Genomic DNA, 25,406 nt, shown 5'->3' on the forward strand with positions numbered 1-25,406 from the left:
GGGGTAATGTTGCAGTACGTAAACGCAGATATTAAACTGATAGAAATACTGACGTCAGCAGGGAAAAACTGTTTATTTTCTTTGTGTGGTCACAGAGACGAACTGCAGGTAAAAATATCACAGTCAGACACCAAAACATAAAGAATAAAAAAAACATGGCAAATTTTTTTGTCAAATGGCAAACATCATGTATCCTGTCACACCACAATTTAAATAGAACATTTCTGGAGGATGTGTTCAGTACAAACAATAACAGTACAGAAATGCAGATTTCTGTAAAACCTCAAACATTTCAAACTGATCAGTTCCTGATTTTCCTCTTTCACAATTTCTCCCTAAGCTCTTCACTGTGTTTTCTTTCTTTGTAAAGTTTCACTTCACTTTCCTGGACTTGCTGTCAGATGATCCTCTCCATGTGAAGCTCCATGTGATGGTAATAGTTGTTCTTCTTGTTAACACCAGCTTTGTTCAGATTAATTCCAGCAGAAACAAAAGAAATCTGCCACTCCATACATCACGCTGACTGACTCACAGCTGGACCCGAGAAGGAGGCAACCTTTAAGCAGCTCGTCTGACATCTTGTGTGAGTTTAAAGAGAATGATTCACATTTCCATCAAAATGTTCGAGGCAGTTTTTGCTCTATTTAGAAATGTCTGGTCTGCTTCTATGACTTAACATCTACTCAATTCCTGTTCTTCACTGTTCTCTTAAAGTATTTATGCCTTTTTTTGAATATTTCTCTTTTTGTGCTTTGACAATTTTTACTTCAACCAGTTACAAAAGTACGACTTACTTATTTATGTGCTCCAATATTCTGAAATCTTGCTGTTATGATGGCATTAGAAGTTCATTTTGGTCCAAAACGAAGCCAAAAAAACTAAAAGTTAAAGCTGTTGCACAATAAAAACATGTCAGAACAATGACGCTTTTACAGGGGGAAAACAAAAGTGGAAGACACTTTAACCCTTCCATACTGCTCGTGATAATTCGACCTGTTTTGGCTGCAGAAAAATGTCTTTGTCCAAACCTGATTCAAAAACAAACAAAATGAAAATATTCTAAAATTTTAAGCTGTCACCACAATGGTGTGTTTAGGGGGTCTTTAAACTCTACATGCCATGTCTGTGTGCATTTTATTCTTTTATGAGACAATGTTAACAGACCTCCAGAGGTCCCTTAACACTTTCACTCATATTGTTGGTGTTTGCACCACTGCTGATCTTTGAAAGATCATGGGGAAATCTCCAAACAGTGGAATAGTAAAACAGAGTAGGAGTGATCACATGCAGCGCACATGAGGAGCAGAGTTCATGCAAAAGTCACATGGTGCCTTGAGAGTGTCTTGACACAGACACGAGATCTGAAACAGGATGACATGGTGGTGCTCTGTGGTAAAGCACTCAGTGTTTGTGGACTGATTAGAAAAGCTGCCTCACAGCAACGAGGTCTGTGGTTTAAATTCTGTCTGGGACCTTTCTGGGTTTAGGTTGCATGTTTGAATCTCTCCAGCATACATGTCAGGTTAACTGGCTATTCTAAAATATTTTCCTTGAAGTGACGGAGATAAAGTGTTGCAAGAATGTCTGGATAAAGTGGGACTTGTACCTAGTAGTGCTTTGAGTGTTCATTAAGACTAGAAAAGTGCTGTAGGTGCATTACATGCCTGTCTGTTGGTTCTTTTGCTTTGCTCCTCCAAGCACAAATAATGCAAGAAAGCAAACTTATGCTGCAGTTTTATTGAGTTTGCAATAAGCAAGTTTTGTGTTCTAAATTATGTTAATGTTGAATTAATATTGACACTAATGGATGTTAAATATGAGGATTTCTTGTGATAGAGAAGGAAGGACAGTATAATTAAATTACTGTGGGTGTTGTGTAAATGCTAAGAAAATGTCTTCTCTGCTCTCTGAAATGTTACTTAAGAATAACTCATCAACTGACTAATCCCAGATAGGCTAATTATACATCCTAAATAGATCTGTACTTCAAAATTGTTGTGGGCACTTATTACAAGGAAATTCTTGGCAGAAGCCACTGATGACATTAAATATGAGAAGTATTAAGTGTTAAGTTGGTCTCACAAGTCGTATAGACATCTTACAGCTGTACTGAGGATCCAGATCACATGAGTAAAAACTGACTGAACTTCGAATACAGTGCATGTCTGTGCACACTTGACTTTATTTCAAACATACTCCAAAGTAATGACCTGTATCTGTCTACAACTGAATCTGTGCAACTTCAGTAGAATAATTAGCAATTTAAGCCACCGACACATCAGCTTCTCCTAACAGATAAGAAAATACTGTCCCTGTTGGAACTGCAGAAAAACATTCTAACAAAAACACAAGGAAAGGGGATGTTTTCAACACCAACCAACTACCAATTGTCTTACACTTGAAAGTTTAGAAATGAAAATAAAAAATTTATCAAGTGTCAAATGTACAGGTAAAAATGACCATTGAGCTGAGAAGAAAGAAGAGAATAACCTTTCTACTATGTGGGTTTACAAGTTTGGACCTGCTTAGTCTAAAGGTCCTGACGTCCTGTACATGTTTAGATTTTTTTTTAAGTACTTTCTGTATTTAGCTTTAAAACTTTCTCAAAGGAGAAGAATTACTAACAGGAAATTAAATTCTAGTATATTGAATAAACAGACATGTGAACAGTTAACAAAAGACATTACCGAGTACCTGGAATTCAGTGATAGAGATAAGATATCCCCACTGATATTGTGGGGATATCTTCCTCTCATCACCGCTCTAGTATTAAAAAATCCAAAGTTGTTGTTTTTTTTTGTTTTGTTTTTTTGTTTTTTTGCCTGTCCCGTTTGGCTCTTTTGCCATCAGAATTATTGTCTAAAGGCAAAGAAAGATGCCCAACGGATTTACTTTACCAAATTGACCATCCCAGCCTTGCCATAATGGTCCATTTGATTCACCTTTTATTGTTTATTTTATTTTCACTTGCTGAATACGGGACAGACTTGACTGGGGGAAAGAAGGGGAGAAAGAAAGAGGGAAAGAGAAACAGCTGAGAAGAGGGACGGGGGAGAAGGGCAAAAAACAAAAACCAACAGAATGGGCAGAAAAAGAAAAAAAGAAAAAGAAAATGCATATATCGATCACCTGGGTCACCTGTTGAGAAAGAAAAAAGAAAACAAGCAGAAGAGAACAAGAGTAATAGAATAAACAACATCACAATGATATATGGGAATATGACAGTAAATACTAAATATTAAACATTATTGTGCAGCACATAAGATCAACAGAACACAGTGTGCTTTGAGGTAGGAGCCAAAAAGGGTGTAGTTTGTGGGTGTGAGCACCCGTGTGTACATCTCTGAGCATGGACGCGCTTGTTTTTTTAAAAGGTTCCTTCATGTAATGATCTGGGCACGATACACGGAATCCAAATTACCATCAGGGTGTACACCTCACCCCTGGCGTCGTTGCCCACCTCTCAATTTTAAATACACGTAGACATTGAGGGCTAGCAGGAGGGACTATGCGCTTACCTGCTGCTCTCTGGCAGGTAGCTCCATGCCCTCCTGGGTTTTACATGCACCTTAGAACACATGCATCAACACTACAATGAGCGGGTGGAGGGAGGTTTGGAGTCTTCTCTCACCCCCATTCTCTGCGGCCTGCTGGAGCGGGGGGGCTAGGAAGAGGAGTTGGCCGTCCGACTGCGGTCTGGAGTGTGGGGCCTCCCTGCTGCTGCGGAGTCGGGGCGGTCTGCCTCTCCCCACCGCAGGGAAAAGGGTAACACCACCTGGGTCTGGGTGCAGTTCCCCCCTCCAGGGGCAAGGGTACCTAGACCCGGTTCGTAGAGTACGCTTGGGGAGTGTGATCGTGTGTACAGCGTCTCTTTATGTCTGTCTCCACGTTGGTTGAGTGTGGAGTGAGTGCATATGAGAGCATGAGGGTGGGAATGGATGTTTGTATCTGTGTGTGCCTGTATGTCTGTGTCTATATGTCAGGTTGGGTATCAGACGCCACCTCTCTGGGGACATCTCAGGCCCTCCAAGGTTTGGAGGCCTATCTCCCCCTACCACCACTTCCCCTGCCGGTGGCAGACTCCCTCAGACATCGGTGCGTTGGTGGTTCTTTGTGTCTGGGGATGGGCGTCCAGGTACACACCATCTCACTCCTTGGCGGCCGCTTATCGGGGCCTGGAGCCTGGGGCTCGCTCCGGCCACTTCGGAGGTGGGGTGCCCCCGGCCTCTTGGCCTGGGGCTCGGTCACTCAGGCACAGCTGGCTGCCGGCGGAGCTCACAGGCGCGTCACTGCAACTCCCCCTGGCTTCTGCTCCGCGGCTGCTGAGTGAGCCCTCATCTGGGACTCTCCTCAGCTCTTTCTGGGACAGTGGCGCGGCTGCCCCTCTGTTGGTCTTCCTTGGTCTCTTGTGTTCTGGGGGCCTCTGGATGTCTGGAGTTTTGATCTCCTCCATACCTGCTTCATGCCCTGGAGGACGGGGCTGTGGCCCCCCCACACCTTCTAGCAAAAAATCCAAAGTTGCAAAACTTCCGATGCTGCAGCCGGAACTATTACACTTAGAGGCTACATACAAAAATACTATGGATACTAAGACAAAATTAAAAATTGCAAAAAATTGAAATCAAATTGATGAGATATACGCTCAAGACGTCCAAACGAAACTAATGTTGACCAAACAAAGATATTATGAGCGGGAAACTAAATATATGAAACAATTGGCATATAAGGAAGCAACAAGCAGATAGAACAGTGTACAGGATAAGAGACCCGGAAACCAAAATGGAAATGCAGTATATAGAGGAAATTAAGCACTACTTTAAGAAATATTACGAAAAACTATATTCAAACCACTCACGAATAATAATGGAAAAATCAAGAGTTTGTTTGACATGTTAGACATCCCAAAACCTACAGAAGAAAAAAATAAATCTTTAGTGAAGCAAATTACAAGGGAAGAACTTCACTTGGTGATTGGTAAACTCAAGGCAAATAAGGCTCCAGGTACAGATGGCTTTACTGCAGAGTGATATAAGAAAGTGAGAGACGCTCTGACACTGATGTTACTTAAAACATTTAATTGGGTCCTTACAAGGGAGAAGCTTCTCTCTCATGGAAACAAGTTATAATTTCTAGTATACCTAAAGATGGTAAAGACAAATTAGAGAGCCCCAATATAGACCAGTAAGTGTATTAAATGTAGATTATTTACATCAGTTATTTACATCAAACATAGCACAAAGACTTAAAGAAATCATGCCAAAAATAATACATTTAAATCAAACTGGTTTTGTTAGGTTGCACCAAACCCACGATATTATTAGGAGAACTTTGCAAATTACTTGACACATTAATTTAAATAAAATACCGGCAATATTACTGAGTCTAGATGCTGGAAAAGCTTTTTACTCCGTGAGATGGGAATTTCTATTCAGAGTAATGCTTAAATTTGGGTTTAGTGGGTCGATTATTACAATATTGTGGGCTTTATACACCAGATCAACCGCAAAATTGAAGATCAGTTGTGAACTTTCAGATGTTTTCAAGCTTGAAAGGTCAACAAAATAGGGATGCCCATTGAATCCACTTTTATTCGCTATTTTTATAGAGCCGTTGGCTCAATGGATTAGGCAGATTGACACAATAAAAGGGATTAATATAGCTGGAAGTGAGCAGAAATTGCCGTTGTTTGCAGATGATGTTTTGGTTTACTTATCAAACTGTCACGGCTCAACGGCACGAGGGAACAGGGATGGACACAGGCGCAGAAACCAACCCGGAAGCGAGGTGACAGAAAACAAATGATTTATTTCCGCCCACAGGGAAAACAAAGGTGAAACACAAAGCGACGCCACCACACTAGTGGCGCGTAGGATTCGTCTGTGAAAATGAGGGCGACCTAGACACCTCTAGGAGACGGCTGAACAGCGGGGACAGCGGGGAGGTAGAAACAGGACTAGGTAGGGGCCGGGGCATTGGTTTCAGATGGAGGGGACAGGTGGAGCGGAAAACCCGGAAGCGGTCGAGGCGTGGGGAGGCAGGCAGGTGAGCAGTGGGTCGGCAGGCCACGTTGTGTGAGCAGCTGGCGGCCCAGGTCCAGGAGGACGGGAGCGTGGGGAACAAGATCTCCACTCCGGGCGCTATCGCTGAGGACAAGAAAAGACAGGTCAGTCATCACACGGCGTTAAGACAAGGTTTTAGGATGCTCCACTGAACTAACATGGGAATAGCAGATACTCAGGCGATGAGTGGTTGAGAGCGCAGGTCTGATATACCGCTGGCACGATTGCTCACAGGTGGTCAGCCAGGGAGGGGCAACCGGACTCCGCCTAAAGGAGGAGGAGCCGCTGTCTGAGACCTGCAGGTGCCCAACCAGACCATGACACAAACTCTACCAAATCATTTACGGAGCTTATGTCAGTTCCAAGGAATTACGGGTCCTGCTTGGGATATAGACCAAATTTCCAAAGTTCTCAATAGTCATTACAGTCCCCCCCAAAATGTGCGTAGCAAATACAAAATAGGTTTGGACAAAAAAACTATTAAATATTTGGGCATTAATTTATCAATGGATCTAATTAGTTTGGAAGAAATTAACTACTCTACACTTTAAAAAGATATTATTGTAGATATTAGTAGATGGACATTAATTTCTTATCTAAACATCTCTTCTAGAGTGGATAGCATAAAAATGAATACACTCCCAAAGATGTTACACTTGTTCCAGTGTGTTCCTATAGAAAACCCGGATCAATACTTTGCAGGAAGGAATCAAATCTTCTCCAGATTTATATGGGCGGTAACCTTCCTGTTAGGGCACTGATAGGAGACCCCTCAATGTCAAGTTGTTTGAGAGACCCAGGTAACCCTTGGATAATAAGCTTGATGAAGACATGGAATGGATTACTTAAAAAGTATCAATTAAAACTAGAGATGGCACGATACCACTTTTTTATGTCCGATACCGATACCGATATCATAAATTTGGATATCTGCCGATACCGATATGAATCCGATATAGTGTTTTTTAATCAACAAAACTGTTTTTTAAACATCTTGCTGCATTTTGTATAAGTTCATACTCAAGTTTAAAACAACAACTACACTAAAGCTATTCTGTTATACCTGTATGCAAAAAAAAATATTTCATAGTTCAGCAATACTGATCAATCTAATAAACTTAAACCTACACCATCCTCCCTATTCTGGTATTTTAAAGAGTACTTAGCGTAAATATTAAGCAACTAACTAATAGGGTTCCAACTCCCAGCAACAACAAAAATAAATAAATAAAAAATAGGGAACCACCCCTCACGCTCCACCTCATGATGCTTAATCGACGTAATCAACCTTAATTTGATGCAGTGTGAAAAAAATGCACAGAAATCAATTATTTTTCAAGAAATATTAAATAGATTCAACATCTTTCTTCAACAAAATTGCAGACTGCACAGATGGTACCTTCCCAAAGGAAAAAGTACTATAGCTTACTAGGGTATATATATTAGACTTAAAAGTTACTATATACAGTAATTGACTTCTATTCATTTTACATCAAATTAAAACTTTGGGTGTCAGATAATTATTTATTAAAAGCTAGACATTTTAAATGAGAATAAGAAAGAAAAGTATGTCTTTGTGCCCCCTTTTCCCTGTTAATGCCCTATCGGCCCCCCTGGCTAAACTTTGCTAGATCCGCCCCTGCACAGTTACCAGCGTCAGCTACGTAGAAAAAGATCCTCGAGTAGAAAGAAATATTAAATACATTCTAACAATAGCTGATCAAGCTTAAACGTGCTGCTGTTGTTCAGCCACTGGTTTCCTCTTTCTGGTGCAAAGTGGGCCAAAAGCAAACTAGAGACACGGACTTGCGACAGAAAAGCCGATCAGCTGATCGTTAAGCAGTTTCATGATTGAAGTAGCAACAGGAGAGGCAGTCGCTTGTTAAGCTTAACGCAGGAATGCTTTACAAACATTCAGAGATGGACTTACACACTTGCTTTACTTCTCTCGGGATAACTTTGTCGGAGATGAAATGCCGGGTTGCTAGCGAAGCTCCAAATGCTATCCAGACCACCAACAGGTGCCGCATGCCACAGCTGCTCTATCACGTGATGCATACTGCTCCGACGTTCTGAGGTGAGTTACGGCGTGTTGCAAGTTTTGTGAGGTGCTTTCGTGATATTTAATGGATCGGATTACATTTTTTATTTTTCTCCGATATCCGATCCAGTAATTTAGGTCAGTATCGGACCGATACCGATACGTAATATCGGATCGGTCCATCTCTAATTAAAACAGGGGGCTGGACCCCCTAGGTGGGTCACATACAAGTTTTTGCTTAGTAAGACTGACTCGACATTTAAAACATGGGCTAATAATAGAATAGAATAGAATAGAATAGAATAGAATAGAATGCCTTTATTGTCACTATACAGTTGTACAGTGAGATACAGAGCATCTCCTACTCAGTGTAAACATCTTGGGGGGTATATATATATATATATAATGTACAAATATACAAGCCGTTTTTTGTTTTTTTTTAAGTAATATGTAATAAATAGGGATGGGTATCGTTTAGGTTTTATCCGATACCGGTGCCAAATCGGTACTTTTGAAACGGTGCCGGTGCTTAAACGGTGCTCGAACCGGTGCTTAAAGAATGGAGAACACAAACTTTGTCCAAAAACCTCTCATGTTCAGCTGTTTTTTGTAAAAATATAACAATGTTAGCCTTTTCTGCAGCTATGTGGCATATATGGTATCACTCTTGGCTGGAAGCAGTGCTTAAACAATGGAAAAAACACAAACTTTGTCCAAAAACCTCTCATGTTTAACTGTTTCCCACTTTTTCTTTGGTCATTTTAGCCTTTTTGGCCAGGGTGAAGGGAGTATCTGCCATCAAACAAGAAGACAGCCGCATGTAGCTATGATGATGTTTGCTAGTTCACCTTACCTGCATTAATGTAATAACGTGTTTAGCCTACTCAACGTAAATTACACATGAACAACATTAAGCTACTCACGCAGAGAAGAACGGCTGCTGCTGCATCATCATCCTCATCATTTCTGCTACACTGGCAGGGCTAGGGGCCAGGACTCTATTCTTCGGGTTTTTGGGGGATGTTGCTCCGGGTCCGATAACTGGCAACCCACCCAACGTGCACAGTGTGAGGTCTCGCAGCAAGCTATCAAATACGGTGCATTTCTCGGCTTTTAAAAAAAAACGCTATGCGTCACCAGCTGTTTAATCGGATTCTTGGTGTTACCTCCTTTGACAGTATCACAATATCACCTTAAAGCACTTGTTGCAGGCTGCTGAGTTTGCATATTTTGCTGTGAAGTACAGCCAGACTTTTGACCGCTTCGCCTTGGACATTTTTAATCTGGAGCTCTGCTCTAACAGAACGTACGTACCTGGCCCCGCCTACTATCCTCGGAAACGTAAAATGATTGGCTAGAAGTGTATCACAGCTCAGGAAAAAAAAGCACCGAAATAAAGCACCGAAATGTGCGCTGCTTTTCGGTCTGGTTACTACCGTTTATGTCAGAACCGGTGCCATCATGGCACCGGACACCGGTACCCATCCCTAGTAATAAATAGTGTTGTATATATACAGTTGAGTTATTGCACATAGAATTGGTATTGCACAGTGGTGGTCCATAGAGGAAGTGGGAAGAAAAAAAATTGGGGGGGGGGGGGGTGTTATCGGTGCATGTGTGAGTTCAGGGTGGTTATGGCTTTGGGGAAGAAACTGTTTTTGAGTCTGTGGGTTTTTGTGCTGATGCACCTTTAGCGCTTCCCTGAGGGAAGCAGGCTGAACATGTTGAAACCAGGGTGGGAGCTGTCCTTGATAATGTTTGCTGCTCTGCTGAGGCAGCGGGAGGAATACATGTCCATCAGGGAAGGGAGAGGGCAGCCGATGATCTTCTGTGCTGTCTTGACTACACTCTGAAGCCTCACTCTATCCGCCATGGTGCAGCTGTCATACCATGATGCAGTAGGTTAGCAGGGTCTCAATGGACGAGCGGTAGAAGGTCAGCAGCAGGTTGGAGTTCAGCTTGTACTTCCTGAGGACTCTCAGGAAGTGCAGCCGCTGTTGGGCCTTCTTGACGACTGCTGAGATGTTGTCTGTCCAGGAGATGTCAGCAGACATCTCCTGTGTAATAAAGGTCTCACCACATACAGTACCTTCTTAAAAGAGGGAAAAGTGATGAATTTCCAGGACCTTAGGAATAATTTTGGGTTGCAAAAATCAAGATTTTTTTTTTTATATTTGCAACTGAGGGATTTTCTGAATAAAAAATGAAATCTTCCAGTTACTGATGGGGAATGAAGAAATTATTCATATATTCGAGAATGCATATAAGGATGCACCCTATCAAAAACTTCTCTCAAAATTATATTCATCACTGACCAATCTAAAGGGTCATGATAGAGAAAATGTAAAAACAAGATGGGAAACAGAGAGCAATCTAACCTTATCAAAAGAGGAATGGGATCAAATCTGTATGCAGCAGTTGTCAGTAACAAGCTCCCCCTCATAGAGGGAATTCTGCTGGAAGAATGTAACTTGTTACTTTTGTACCCCAGCGCAGAAATCCAAAGATTCTCAACAGACAACTTTCTGGTGGCTGTGTGGGCACGCAGTAGCAAATCACTTCCATATTTTTTGGGATTGTCCTCATGTGGCACCATTTTGGAAGGAAATAAATAAGGTCCTGGACACAGTCTTTTTTTTTTTTTTTAAATTTCATTTCACTGTACTGTACTTAGGAAACTTAGAGAGTCTTAACCTCCTAAGACCCGAACTCTTCCATGGCATGCATTTTTTAATTTCTCTTTGATATTTGGGCTGATTGGGACCTCATGAATGTAAAAACAAAGAATCACCAGATTTTTTTTTTTTTACCTGATTTTTGTTTCTAAGAAAAATGAGAGCCACATATGAAGACAGTCATTTTAAATTTTGATAAAACCGAGGCAGTATAATGTCCTCATAAGTGGATATCAGGCCCTTGTGGAGCTAAATTGAGTATTTTGGTCTAGACAACCCAAAATGTGATGTCCACATATGTGGACGCCAGGTCCTAGGAGGTTAAATTGTGTAAATCGGATAAAAATCTGCTCAGAGTGCTGTTGGTGGCTTCTAAAAGCCAATCGTTGTTTTAGTGAAGATACTACTACAAATGAGTGGACTGATTTGATATACATTATATTTGTTATGGAAAGAATAACTTTTAGACTGAAGTCACAGGTGCTCTTATTTAAAGAACATTGGTCGAAATGGTTGAACTAAATACAAAATGGAAGGCCTGATTTTGTATAATCTTGTTGTTTGTTTTTGTTTTTCCCAATGTTGTTCTGTTATTAAATTGTAGTGTTATATTCCCTGTATAAAAAGAAAACCAATAAAACATAAATGAAAAAACTACCTTATACAACAAACTAACAATGCAGAAAAAATTATTAATTATTCCAAAATATATGTTTAATTCAAAAAGTATGACGCAAATAATAGTAATCCAACCCAAAAAAATGCAATTACTCAGTGGTTCCCAAACTTTTTTTGCTAGGCTCCCCTTTGTTTTTCAAGAAAAATGTTCGCACCCCCCCCCCCACAGCATGCGCACACGCACGCACAAACACATCCTCCAACCACACACACCCATGTTTTGCTCGTTTGGGGTTTATTTCACACCACAAACATTTAGTAAACAATTAAGCAAATACAAGTAATCTGCAATAAATTACAATAAATTACAGGTAGTAAGAAAATAAACTACTAACTCTTTTACGCTAGGTCCGCACCTACACGGGTATTTTTGAAAACGCAGCTGTTTCGTCCACACATAAACGGCGTTTCGAATCACCGAAAACGGAGATTTTTTAAAACTCCTTTTTTGCGTTTACGTGTGGACGAGGAATACAGAGTTCGTCACGCAACACCAATGAATGAATGGATGAATTGCAGAATGGCAGATAGAGACAAAATACTGTTAATCTGACTATCTGCAGGTTTTACATGCTTACATATACGCATGCAGTTACTGTCCCTCTATTTACAAAGGCAGAGGCGTCACGGTGTGATTATTTTATGTGTAGTTGTTTTTTTCCTGTGTAATAATAGTCAACATTGCTATCAATACATTTTTCAGAAATGCCTCTCTGTGCAAAATGGGTTTAAAAACATAAACAACTGTGGGATACTGTTTGTCCAGGATTTGAACCGGGGGAACAAATCATGGCCGGATCAGTCTGATATTATTTGTATCCCACTATAACTTTACTGTATAAAGAGCTAACATCTCCAAAATGTCAGGAGTAGTTAGTCATTACAAGAAGTGTTTGTGAACTAAAAATCAAGAATGTGGGATACTGTTTGTCCGTGATTTCAACAGCCCAGTGCTGCTCCCAACAAAGGAAAGACCAATTCTGCAGGGGAGACCTACCTTGGTACTTGTGCAGGTGAAACCAAAGGGAAGAGATGCTTCACAATGTTTTCTAGTCTTTGGCTTAGAATGAAGTTGGTTTGGAAATATATTCAGCTATGCTTCATCTCCTGCTTTGAGTTTGTGTGGGAGCCCCGTGCTAGCAGTGTCCAAGCGTTGTTTGCTTGTTTGTTTTTTTTCCCCTTTTCATAAGCCCCCCCCCAATGGCTCTGCGCCCCCTCTAGGGGCGGGCCCCACACTTTGGGAAGGTCTGCAATAGCTGATGACTATGCAGTACTTAACATCCCAAATCATTCAAAACTCCTGTTAAACCTGTTTGAAGAAGAAAACTAAACTCTGTCACATGATGTTCCCCCGTGTCTCCATCTGTTTCTGTGATTCGAGCCGTGTTTGAACAATTTTAATTGAATATTAATGGACTGAAAACAAATCACATCTGCGAATGTGTTAGTGAATGCATTGTGTGTGTTTCATGCCTCCATCTAGCGGACTGATAGTAGAAGTAGAGCCGCTGATGGCAGCTTAATCTGCCTCACACTGCTGTCTGACTGCATTCAGCTGAGACTGAGATGAAGCAGAAAAGAAGCAGCTGATAAATGGACAGCACACATGATGGAAAGGATTTCAGTTGATGTGCACATGAATGATTTGTGTTTCCTCTGCAGGTGAAGGTAGAAAGTGTGTGTGAGCTGATGTGGATGTGAATTCAGCAGCATGGATCAGTGTGAGGACAGAGAGGAGGGAGTCCCCCCCTCTAAAACCACTCTGTGTGGGGAACATGAGAGCCAGACCACAGCTCAGAGGTGAGATGACCATCTCTAACTGTCCACGACTCTTCTCCATGTCACAGCTCAGCACTCACATCACTGCTCCATCATTATTCACAGGAACCAACCTGGACCTGAACCCAGCTGTCCATCCTTAAAGAGCGACCGGTCCAAGGGTCTCATTACAAAATTTAAACAAAGACAGTCAAATGATAAAATGTAATTAATATAACTATCAAAATTGTTTTATCATCCATTCATGTGCAGTGACATTTTTAATGAAGAAGTTTTAATATTTTTTCAGAATCCATCAGAAAATCAAATGTGGACCTGAACCAACCTGTTCATCTTTAATGAGCAACAGCTCAAAGGATTTTGAGGTTCATTTTAACGGACAACGTTCTCCTGCAGTGAGGTAATCTGTCTGTCTAAATGTAACTGATGCATCCAGCACACTATTTTTCCCGTCTACAACACTGTGCAAAAGTTTGAACGCCACTCCTCATTTCTTAATATATGTTATTTCTACAGACTCTTTGTACAGGGTTAATTTTCACCTGATCTTTTTCCTTTTAGTTTGTTAATTTAGTTAAAAACTGACCTATAAATGACTTAAGCATAAAAAAGGCATCTAAGAGTGAACCCGTGTTTTGTCTACAAATAGCAGACAGTTTAGTAGAAAAAAAAAGTCTGTGGCAAAAACATGTCATTTATTTCCATTTCTTTTGTCAAATCTGTAGTAAATGCACCAACTGATAACACAGTTTGACAGACATAAATATTACTTTTGCACCAACAAGGTGTTCATTTGTCTCTTTTAATTCTATTATGTTGTACTTTTTCAACATGTTCAAAATAAAGATTCAATCAAATCAAATCAAGGTGATTCCCAAGAAAACTTTGAGCTGAAAACTCAGCATATCTCAGCATTTAGTTAATCCTTAATCAAGGAAATTAGACACCTGGAGGAGAGATGCAGCAGTGAAAGAGTAGGAGTGGGACTCCGGTTTGACCAGTGGATGTCACCTTTGTCTTTTGGTTCAAACACTGTGCATCCATGATGATTTCCTGAGCACTTTTTGATGTCTTTTTGGGAAGTTTGTCTTTAGGGAGGATTATTGTTATATCCATCCATCCATTTTCTTCAGTTACCTGGGGGTAGGTCATGAAGGTAATAGCCTAAGTTGAGAAACCTAGACATCACACTGCCCAGCCACCTCCTCCAGTTTATCAGGAATTATATCTCTCAGCCAGCTAAGAGAGATAATCTCTGTAGCATGTCCTGGGTCTACCTCAGGACCTCCTCCCTGTAGGACTTGGCTGGATCCCTACAACACCTCTAGTAGGCCCACCACCCACAGGAGGTGTCATAGAGGTCTGGTGCAATGTATAGCGGGCAGCAGTCAAGGGCAGAGGCCCTGGCAAAACCCATCGCCAGGACTGATAGCGGTGGTTGTTATATCTTATTCAGTGTTGGGAAGGTTACTTTTAAAATGTATTCCACAACAGATTACAGGCAGGCCCTATTTTTGGCTGCAGTGTGTATTATTATTGTACATGCCTCCATCTCCCATTTCTGGCCTGTGACAGCACATACTTTTCGATGCTCCTTTTTCTCCCTCCCTCACGCTCACAGACACATAACGGGTATGGCAGTCCATTCTCGCTGCAGCACAGACTACACTGCCCATGAGGCCACATTCTTTAGGGCTATGCCTGTAACACTCTGCCTATTGCCTTCATATTAAATAATTTTTGAATAATAATTTTTAAAAATATTTCTTCACCTCATTATGGACCGCAAGATTGAGACACAGGCATTAGAGACTGTTAATGTGTGTTTTGTTTGGGTTTCCACTGGCGTGGAATTACCGAAAACTTAGAGAGGGCATAGCATAAGATATGAAACAGGAAAAGACGTGTAATCTATTTATTTCAACAAAGTAACTGTATTCTGAATATCACCTTTTTTAACCGGTAAATGTAATGGAATACAGTTACTCATATTTTGCATTTTAAATATGTAACACCGGTGTTCTGAGAAACAGTCCTACTTTGGCAAATTGTCCTACCCGTATTATAATTTGCCGGCGACTTCTGACTAATCCAACCTCTAATCTTAACCATAAACCTAACCATAACCATAAGAAATATTCACAATGGGTTAAAAAAAATTATGTAAATTAGGGGTTTGTGTTATGCCCATACACAGCGTTTGCACAGAAACAACAGGTAGGATGGTTTGTGAGGTAGGATAGATTCCCAGAACACCGGTACATGTATTCCGTTCCTCCCCAACATTGATCTTATAGTAGCGAAAACAAAAACCATGTACCATTTGTAGAAAAAACAATCTCTCTATTGCCTAAAATAAGTTTCCTGGAGAAACAGAACCAAATGATGCACAGTGACTAACAAATTTAGTGGACCACCACCCAATGTAAGTGTTTTTGCCACAGCTGCCCTAAATTGATGATGGTTTTATGGTTCTATAAAGTTCTTTTATCAAAATATTTTTCATGCTAAAATATAGTTGTTCTTGTCAACCATGAATTTTGAAATTTACTGTTTAGCAAAAAAGCAGAAAAAAAACTTAAAAACAAAAAGATAGTAAAAAAAAATATGTACAAATTATTTTATTAGTTATTGACTTGCTTTCCCGGTCAGAAAAAAATGTTTTATTTTTATTCCATGTTGCGTTTGATTAACTTCTGACTTCACAAAAAACTGTGCTAAAAATATTTTTGAAAAAGCTAATAAATATGGAGAGATTATGTAAACAGATTTTTCATGATTCCTCCACAGTGTGGGCCAGGAGTTCCTGGAGGTTCCCCGTGGTCAGTCTGCCCAGCAGCATAAAATACAGTTGAAATCCATATTTGTGGTCTGTACATGTACAACAACTCCTTTTACATTTGTTCTATTCAAAACCATCTGCATGTTACACATTGTAGACCAGTGAATTGTCTTAGTGTCCAACATGGATATGATGTTTGGCTCCATGAATTCAGTCCAACTGAGTCATTCATATAGTATTCTGTTCAATCACAATCACTTAGGTAGAAGGACAGGTACTAAAATAGTGTTTGGTGAAAGTTGATGTTGGGTCTGTGCTTCCACAGGCCCCGCTGGTTTAGAAACTTATTCTCATTAACGAAAGAAACTGGACAATCAGCGATCGATCGATTTTACTTGCTAGCAAGGGAGGCCCCGGTCGGTGTCTCAGAAAAGCGCTCTGAATCCAACCGCAGACTGACCCCACCTTAGGCCTCCGCTTGCCGCCTTTTATTGAAACTGGCTGGAGAGGTGGTCAGAGACAAAGGAATATCCTTGATCATGCTGCTTGAACTAAGACTTACAAATTTAAGTAACACAATGACAACATTTAACAATTTGACTCCAACAATTGAAGTACTGATTAAGTTTCTTAGGAGTGAAATCAACACCACGTGAAATGTACTTAAATATAAAAGTAAAGTAGGTCTCAAGGGATTTTTTTTAACCAACAAAACTGGACTTCATGTCATACTGATGTCATAATGAAACAATACAAGCGAATACCATAGGATATAACATAACTTCCCTCAAATGTCTTAAATCTAAAGCAAAGAGCCTGTAAGGAGTTGAAAGTTCAGATATTTGTCTTCAAATCTGAGAAGAAATATATAATATATATATTATAATATATATAATATATATAACAAAACACATACTTCCCACCTCTGCTTTTGTTACAGTTGCTAGAAGACAGCATTTTGACATTTGTGAAGAATGAGCTGAATAAGATCCTATGGGTTCTTGGTGCACATGACCTTGAATGTTTAGAGGGTCAGAGGGACATTGTGGACATGTTGGAGGGTGATGATGAAGAGCAGAGGAGGAGCATCACAGAGGCATTTGTAAAGATCACGCTTCACTTCTTGAAGAGAATGAAGCAGGATGAGCTGGCTGAGCATCTTCAAAGCAGTAAGGCGATATCTCTAAACTGCAGGATAATTATATTATTTATTATCTCAGTGTATGAGACAGTATGTATTCAAACATGTATTCTTTAAGGGGAATGAAATGAATGAAACTGACCAACAAATATCCACAATTTCACCATTTTGAGTGATGAAATGTGATTTTGATTGAATTAAATTCAGTTCAGTTTTATTTACACAGTGTCAAATCACAACTAAAGTCACCTGAAGGCACTTTATATAGTAAGGTAAAAACCCTACAATAATACAGATAAACCACCAACAGTCAGACAGCCCCCCCCCCCCCCCCCCCCCCCCCCGCCCAATGAGCGAGCACTTGGTAACAAGGGAAGGAAAAAGATCAATTCTAACAGGAAGAAACCTTTGGTAGAACTAGGCTCAGAGACAGAAAGCCATTTTCCACGACTGCTTAGGGGTGAGGGGAAAAAGACGGCACAAAAGACAAGCTGTGCAACGGGCCGGGCATTAATAAAAACTAATGATTAAATGCAAAGGGAGGTATGACAACATAGTGAAAGGTGAGTGAAGAAAAAACGCCAGTGGGTTTATCGCAGCATAACTAAGAGAGGATTCAGGGTCACCTGATCCAGCCCTAACTATATGCTTTATAAACCTAATCTTAAAAGTAGAGAATTCAATAGTGTCTGTCTCCCAAATCCAAACTGGGAGTTTGTTCCACAGAAGAGGGGTCTGAAAGCCCAAGGCTCTGCCTCCTAAAAGATAAAAAGTTATAAGACGTTTTATCTAACATTTCAAATAAATTAATACTGACTTATGTAACTTATTTACTGTGTCTTTTCAGACATGTTTGCTCCAGTTTGTCAACATAATCTTAAATCTCAACTGAAGAAGAAGTTCCAGTGTGTATTTGAGGGGATCGCTAAAGCAGGAAACCCAACCCTTCTAAATCAGATCTACACAGAGCTCCACATGACAGAGGGAGGGACTGCAGAGCTCAATGATGAACATGAAGTCAGGCAGATTGAAACAGCATCCAGGAAATCAGACAGACCAGAAACAACAATCAGACAAGAAGACATCTTTAATGCCTCACCTGGAAGAGATGAACCAATCAGAACAGTGTTGACAAAGGGAGTGGCTGGCATTGGGAAAACAATCTTAACACAGAAGTTTATTCTGGACTGGGCTGAAGACAAAACCAACCAGGACATCCAGTTCATTTTTCCATTCAGTTTCAGGGAGCTGAACGTGTTGAAAGATGAAAAGATGAGCTTGGTGGAACTCGTTCATCACTTCTTTACTGAAACTAAAGAAGCAGGAATCTGCAACTTTGAAGACTTCCAGGTTATGTTCATCTTTGATGGTCTGGATGAGTGTCGACCTTCTCTGGACTTCCACAAAACTAAAAACCTAACTGACCCTACAGAGTCCACCTCTGTGGATGTGTTACTGACGAATCTAATCAGAGGGAACCTGCTTCCCTCCTCTCGTCTCTGGATAACCACGCGACCTGCAGCAGCCAATCAGATTCTTCCTAGGTATGTTGACATGGTGACAGAGGTGAGGGGGTTCACTGACCCACAGAAGGAGGAATACTTTAGGAAGAGATTCAGAGATGAGGAGCAGGCCAGCAGGATCATCTCTCACATAAAGACATCAAGAAGCCTCCACATCATGTGTCACATCCCAGTCTTCTGCTGGATCACTGCTACAGTTCTGGAGGATGTCCTGAAAACCATAGAGGGAGGAGAGCTGCCCAAGACCCTGACTGAGATGTACATCCACTTCTTGGTGGTTCAGGCCAAAGTGAAGAAGGTCAAGTATGATGGAGGAACTGAAACAGATCCACACTGGAATAAAAAGAGTAGGAAGATGGTTGAGTCTCTGGGAAGACTTTCTTTTGAGCAGCTGCAGAAAGGAAACCTGATCTTCTATGAATCAGACCTGACAGAATGTGGTATTGATATCAGAGCCGCCTCAGTGTACTCAGGAGTGTTTACACAGATCTTTAAAGAGGAGAGAGGACTGTACCAGGACAATGTGTTCTGCTTTGTCCATTTAAGTGTTCAGGAGTTTCTGGCTGCTCTTCATGTCCACCTGACATTTATTAACTCTGGAGTTAATCTGCTGGATGATCGAAATACAATCTCCAAGTGGTCTAAATTATTTAATAAACCTAAACTACAGTTTCTCCACCAGAGTGCTGTGGATAAGGCATTGCAGAGTTCAAACGGACACCTGGACTTATTTCTTCGTTTCCTGCTGGGTTTTTCTCTACAGACAAATCAGAGTCTCCTACGTGGTCTGCTGACACAGACAGGAAGCTGCTCACAGACAAATCAGGAAACAGTTCAGTACATCAAGACGAAGCTCAGTGAGAATCTGTCTGCAGAGAAAAGCATTAGCCTGTTCCACTGTCTGAATGAACTGAATGACCATTCTCTAGTGGAGGAGATTCAACAGTCTCTGAGTTCAGGAAGTCTCTCTACAGATAAACTGTCTCCTGCTCAATGGTCAGCTCTGGTCTTTATCTTACTGTCATCAGAAAAAGATCTGGATGTGTTTGACCTGAAGAAATACTCTGCTTCAGAGGAAGCTCTTCTGAGGCTGCTGCCTGTGGTCAAGGCTTCCAACAAAGTTCTGTAAGTATACTGAAAGTTGTATATATCATTTATCATACACTGATATCTTTCAAGAAAAACATTAATCTCTTTCCACTTGGTTATTTGTCATTCTAGACTAAGTGACTGTAGTCTGTCAGAAAGAAGTTGTGAAACTCTGTCCTCCATGCTCAGTTCCCAGCCCTCTAGTCTGAGAGTATTGGACCTGAGTAACAATAACCTGACTGATGTTGGAATAAAGCTTCTATCTGCTGCACTGGAGAGTTCACTCGGTACACTGGAAACTCTCAGGTCAGATAAAGTTAAATAAATAATAAATAAAAAATCTTCCACATGCATTAATTTATATTAAATATTTCTCTGAATCAGTTTAAAATATTTACATTAAAATTCCAGCAAGTCCTGAAATGAGATTAAATATTGCTAAATCTAGTCGTGACCCCAAATTGTTTGTTTTAATACCAGTATTACTTATGTACTTGTTCTTTTTTTTTTTCAGACTAAATGTCTGTAACCTCTCAGAGAAAAGCTGTGAAGTTCTCTCATCAGTCCTGACTTCGCAGTCTTCTAGTCTGAGAGAGCTAGACCTAAGTGACAATGACCTGAAAGACTCTGGAGTGAAGCTACTATTGACTGGACTGGAAAGTCCAGACTGTAAAATGGAAACACTCAGGTTGGATTATGTTCTTTGTAGTTTGATGTATGATCTGTTTGCCTGAATTTGTGAACTTGTGAATTAAAGCTATTCCATATAGAATTGTTTTTTCACAGTTTAGATTCACATAGTGCCTTTTTGCAGTGAAAATAAATAAGTTTTTTTTGTGTTTTTATTTAGAAAAGAACAACAATAATTCACTATGTATAGATATTTTATATAGAAAATATTGGACCTCAAGAGTTCAGACCAGATATTTTAACATTTTATTTTTCTGTCCATTATTGTCTTCGCAGACTGAGTAGCTGTAACCTCTCAAAGAGAAGCTGTGAAACTCTGTCCTCAGTTCTCAGCTCCCAATCCTGTACTCTGAAAGAGCTGGATCTGAGTAACAACAACCTGGAGGACTCTGGAGTGAAGATGCTTAAGAATCCAAATTGTACAATTGTCAGGTCAGAAAAAGTGTTGTTAAGTAATTTTTTTAAATAACCAGTAACAATTGTAGCTAATAAAGAGAAGTTATAATAAAAAAAAATTAAAAAAAACTTACACTGAAAATTACCAAAAGAAAACCACAAATAGTGAAGGATTGTAGGTGACATTTTAGAAGAAAATAGCCTAGGTAGCCTGAGGCTAGAGAGAAGACAATGACAGTCCATAAGGTGGATCAGTGCTGGGGGACTTTTCCAGAGACAGAATGTGGAACCAGTACTGGAGGAGAAACCCTGCTGTAGTCAAAGTAGAGAAGAAGGACCTCTTCAGAGGTCGTCCAAAGAGTAGCAGAAGAAAAAAAAGCAGAGAGGTCGAGAGAATTGTCAGCTAAGGTCTACCACAGTGATGAATTTCCAGACCTAAGTTTCCTCTTTGCAAGGAGGAGGGGAGTGCTAGTCAAAGAAGACAACTTTCAAAATAAAACAGGAAGTCAAATACTAGGAAAAGCTTGCATATAATAAAAAATAACATAAAATAACATAAGCACTTATACTAAATAAGCTCTAACCACAATATAAATCGAATCAAAATACATGAATTAACTAAAACAATAATTAAGCCAAAAAAACATTAAATAAAAAATAATAATTTTCTTAAAACGAAAACCTCTAAAAACTCTTGATCAAAGCTCCAGGATCATGACAACAAGTCTAACACCACATAGTATAGTATAGGGCATATCACCAGGGATGAACATAGGGGGTTACCTGAGGAAGCTGGTCAGGATGCTTGAAACCGATATATATATATATATATATACACATCAGCAATATCAGCATCGCTACATAAATTCATAACGCATGCAGGTAAAAATGACAGATGAAAAAATATAAATGTACCACAAATGTGATAGAGAACAAAGCAGTCAGGGGTCAACATAAACAATGAAAAAGTGTCTTATACAGGAACATTAAAACTGAAGCATATTGTCCCATTTTGAATGAGTCAAAATGTTTGACTGTTCCTTTATCAGTGTCTAACAGTATGTGTATGAGAGTAATGTAATGTCCATGTGTGCATGCTGAAAGAGACTGTGCTGGTCTGACCCCCCTCCTCCTTTCAGGGTGGAGCCTGCTGGAGTCCGATGGTTGAGACCAGGTCTGAGGAAGTGTAAGTGTGTTTTTAATGTGATTCATGAAAACAAAGCAGCACACATTCAACCATCTTCAAACTGTCACATCACTTATTCACATCTCTGATGTCAGGAGTCGTCATCAAAGTGTCAATCAATGAACAGATGACGGATCAATAACTGCAGCTGGATTGTGTTTGTTCTCTCCATCAGATTCTTGTCAACTCACAATCGACGCAAACACAGTACACAGAGAACTTAAACTATCTGATAACAATAAGAAGGTGACACATGTGGAAGAGGATCAGCCATATCCTGATCATCCTGACAGATTTGATCGCTGGCCTCAGCTGCTGTGTAGAGATGGTCTGACTGGTCACTGTTACTGGGAGGTTGAGTGGAGTGGAGAAGCTCATATATCAGTGAGTTACAGAGGAATCACAAGAAGAGGAAACATTAACGACTGTTTGTTTGGGAGGAATGAACAATCCTGGAGTCTGAGCTGCTTTGATGATGGTCCTCGTTATGTCTGGCACAATAACAGAAAACTCACTCTCTTGTCATCGATCTCCTCCTCCTCTGTGTCTAACAGAGCAGCAGTGTATGTGGACTGTCCTGCTGGCACTCTGTCCTTCTACAGAGTCTCCTCTGATGACACTCTGATCCACCTCCACACCTTCAACACCACATTCACTGAACCTCTTTATCCTGGATTTAGACTTTTATTTTCTGGTTCCTCAATAAGTCTGTGTACTTCAGCCTAAGGAGTGTCCTCCTGTTAGATTAACACTGTATATTTCTGTCTCTATCACTCAGAAACGTATTCAGATTCATCAGGTCAATCAGTTGAAGTTCATTATAACGATTATTCCAGATTTTTGTGCATATTTCTTGTTAAAGCTTCACAGTGGATATCAATATGTTGTGTTTCACCAGAGCTCAGTTTTGAACCAGTTCATCTGCATCTCAAACAAGTCTGAGCTCATTAAATTAATCCAAATGTTTTATTTCTGTTTATTTCATTGGTTTGTTTTTGTTGGTTTGTTTGGGGTTTTTTTTTATTTTTGGTCAAAGAAATGTCGTTGTTTTTTTAAATTCTCAAGTGTTTAATGTACTTTTCCCCTCCATATGATGTTTCAGTCATTTTTGGCAGCTCTAATGGAAGCAAGACAGGAAGTTAGCTCCTAGCAAGAGGGGATTTACACAAGAAATGTGATTTAAATAATATTTCATATGTCTGTAATGTTTTATATGTATGACAACAGGACTGTAAGTAAAAGTAACATAGTAGCACATCAGTATTAATGTTTATTCAGAAACAGATGCTAGATGTGTTAAATAATTTTCTGTGAAAATAAAAAATAAATGTACTCCTATTGAGAAAGGAAAAGTACTTTGCCATTATTTTTTATTTTATTTTGGAAATATGGATAACAGGGTTGCATTATTAGAATGACACACTCAGTCTAGTCTGAAAAATATCTCAGTGTTAGCACGTAAGTCATGGTCCCTGTGTCTGCCTCGCTGGCCCCACAGGGCTTCATTGGTTTGTTTTTGTTTTGTGCCTGTCTCTCTCTCCCTCTCTCGACACTCTGCTATGGTTAACATGATGGTTAACCCATCATGTTAGTATGTGACTCGCTCACTCCTTTCTGTTTTTCACTCACTTTTGTTTTAATTTTCCAGGCTAATTAGGTTTCAATAACAGGGATGTACATATCTTGTAGGGAACAACTTGCAGTGCATGGTTACTGTTCTCTAAAATATGTTGAGCTATTTCACAAAGCTACATCCAGTTCATTTTTCCATTCAGTTGAGCTATTTCACAATTACTAGAAGTTCATATTAATGAAATCAAAACAAAAAATTGGATTGATAGCTTATTTTTTCAATAAGTACGGACATGTGAAAATTCAGCTTTGAGTGCTTCCTGAGAGCTGAATTGTATTTTTAAAAAAAATTATGGATGAGACAAAATCTTGTTATTGTAGAATGGCCCAAAAGTAGTTGAAGGTGAGCCTGATGTTGAAGATGAACTGATAATGAGAGGTGAAGATACCCTTCGATAACCAGACACAGAAACAGGAATGGCTGGTGTATTTGATGAAATTATGAAACTCAAACAGGCAGAAACAAAAGGGCAACAAGCAGATGGAAATCCAAAACAATCAATTTCATGAGAGAGAAAGATTTTCTGCATTTAGCTTAAAATGATTAACTGCAGGAAAACAATGACTTTTACTTGTTATTCATGGAAATGGTCATAGAGGGACCTGATGACACGTTGAAGGATAAGTGAATAGGGTGGAAAGAGAGGTACCCTGGATAATGATGGACCTTTGTTGGAGTTTGTGGAAAATATTAGTTTAGTTTTTAAAGAGAACTTTTAGTATGTCATGGTCCCTGTGTCTGCCTCGCTGGCCCCACAGGGCTTCATTGGTTGTTGTTTTTGTTTTGTGCCTGTCTCTCTCTCCCTCTCTCGACACTCTGCCTGGGAAGAGCCTTCAGCAAGTCCCAGCCTTGTCTGTCTGTTCTCAATTACTCAGCTGAGGAGTCTCTGATATTTAAGGCTGGGAAGCAGAACGGGTCTTCACTGGATCATTAAGTGAGACAAGTCAGTATTACTTCTCGTCTTACGAGCTAATTTCCAATTTGAGAGTTTCGCGTTAGTGATTAATCCTTTTTGTGAACAGTTTCCCCGGACCAACTGCCTTTCCTGTGTGGAGTACAAGTGTGACAGCGTGTGGGAGAGTGTGAGAGGATTTCCCCTTCCCCAATTGGCTTTTTGGACCCTGAGGTTTCCCTCTTCACTTGTATATAGCTTGCACTTTGGTGACCTGTAAATAAACCGCTTTATTGGATGTAATCCCATCTGCGCCTGAGTCCTCCCTAACTCGTGACATAGACTATACTAGCGCAGATTCAGTAAAACCAGAGTTGTGATAAAAAATATATGCAATGTTTTGTTTTCCTCCTGAATAGTGATGGCCCGCTTGAAGCTGAAGCTCCGGTGCTTGTGTCAAAAAAATCAACACACTGCTCCAGAAGCACTGTGTCGAAGCTTGATTCGTTTGGCCAGAATCACGTGATCAGTGACGTCCGAAGCTTCATTTAGAACCTAACTGCTTCGGTATCTGATTCAACGGTTTATAAGCAGGTGAATCATTCGCGGGATTTGTGGAGTGTTTTGATGGTGACAGATAGCGAACCACTGATCATTCCACTGAGAGATTTGGAGCCAGCGAGGGATAGGAGGTTCTGTTGTGTGGGAGTATTTTGAGTTGATTTTGGTCGATGGGGTGGGTTTTCCAGCTTTGTGTTCTGGCTGTTTGCTTGTGTTTTGTGCGTGTTCATTTTATCTGGAAACGGGAAAAACTTAAAATGTCAAAAAATCTGCTTTTCATA

The 25,406-nt window shown here is 40.1% G+C and overlaps 1 protein-coding gene across 3 annotated transcripts; it reads left to right on the top strand.

The window, feature by feature from the left end:
* Window positions 1-59: 59 nt before the first annotated feature.
* LOC113015760 (NACHT, LRR and PYD domains-containing protein 3-like) lies at window positions 60-23,391 on the top strand. Of its 3 annotated transcripts, none has more exons than XM_026158000.2 (12): window positions 60-583; window positions 13,116-13,253; window positions 13,338-13,436; window positions 13,522-13,632; window positions 16,023-16,101; window positions 16,955-17,183; window positions 18,003-19,803; window positions 19,900-20,073; window positions 20,282-20,455; window positions 20,734-20,889; window positions 21,993-22,039; window positions 22,215-23,391. In XM_026158000.2, exons 2-12 carry the CDS (start codon window positions 13,165-13,167, stop codon window positions 22,763-22,765), a joined length of 3,510 nt encoding a protein of 1,169 aa, XP_026013785.2. In that variant the 5' UTR covers window positions 60-583; window positions 13,116-13,164; the 3' UTR covers window positions 22,766-23,391. The 3 variants fall into 3 exon arrangements, with proteins under 3 accessions (XP_026013785.2, XP_026013786.2, XP_080153700.1); XM_026158001.2 differs by having other exon boundaries at window positions 19,957-20,073; XM_080297574.1 differs by lacking the exon at window positions 60-583 and adding an exon at window positions 1,319-1,446.
* Window positions 23,392-25,406: the final 2,015 nt, after the last annotated feature.

This window comes from Astatotilapia calliptera, chromosome 23, assembly GCF_964374335.1.
Source record: "Astatotilapia calliptera chromosome 23, fAstCal68.1, whole genome shotgun sequence".
Classification (NCBI taxonomy): domain Eukaryota; kingdom Metazoa; phylum Chordata; class Actinopteri; order Cichliformes; family Cichlidae; genus Astatotilapia; species Astatotilapia calliptera.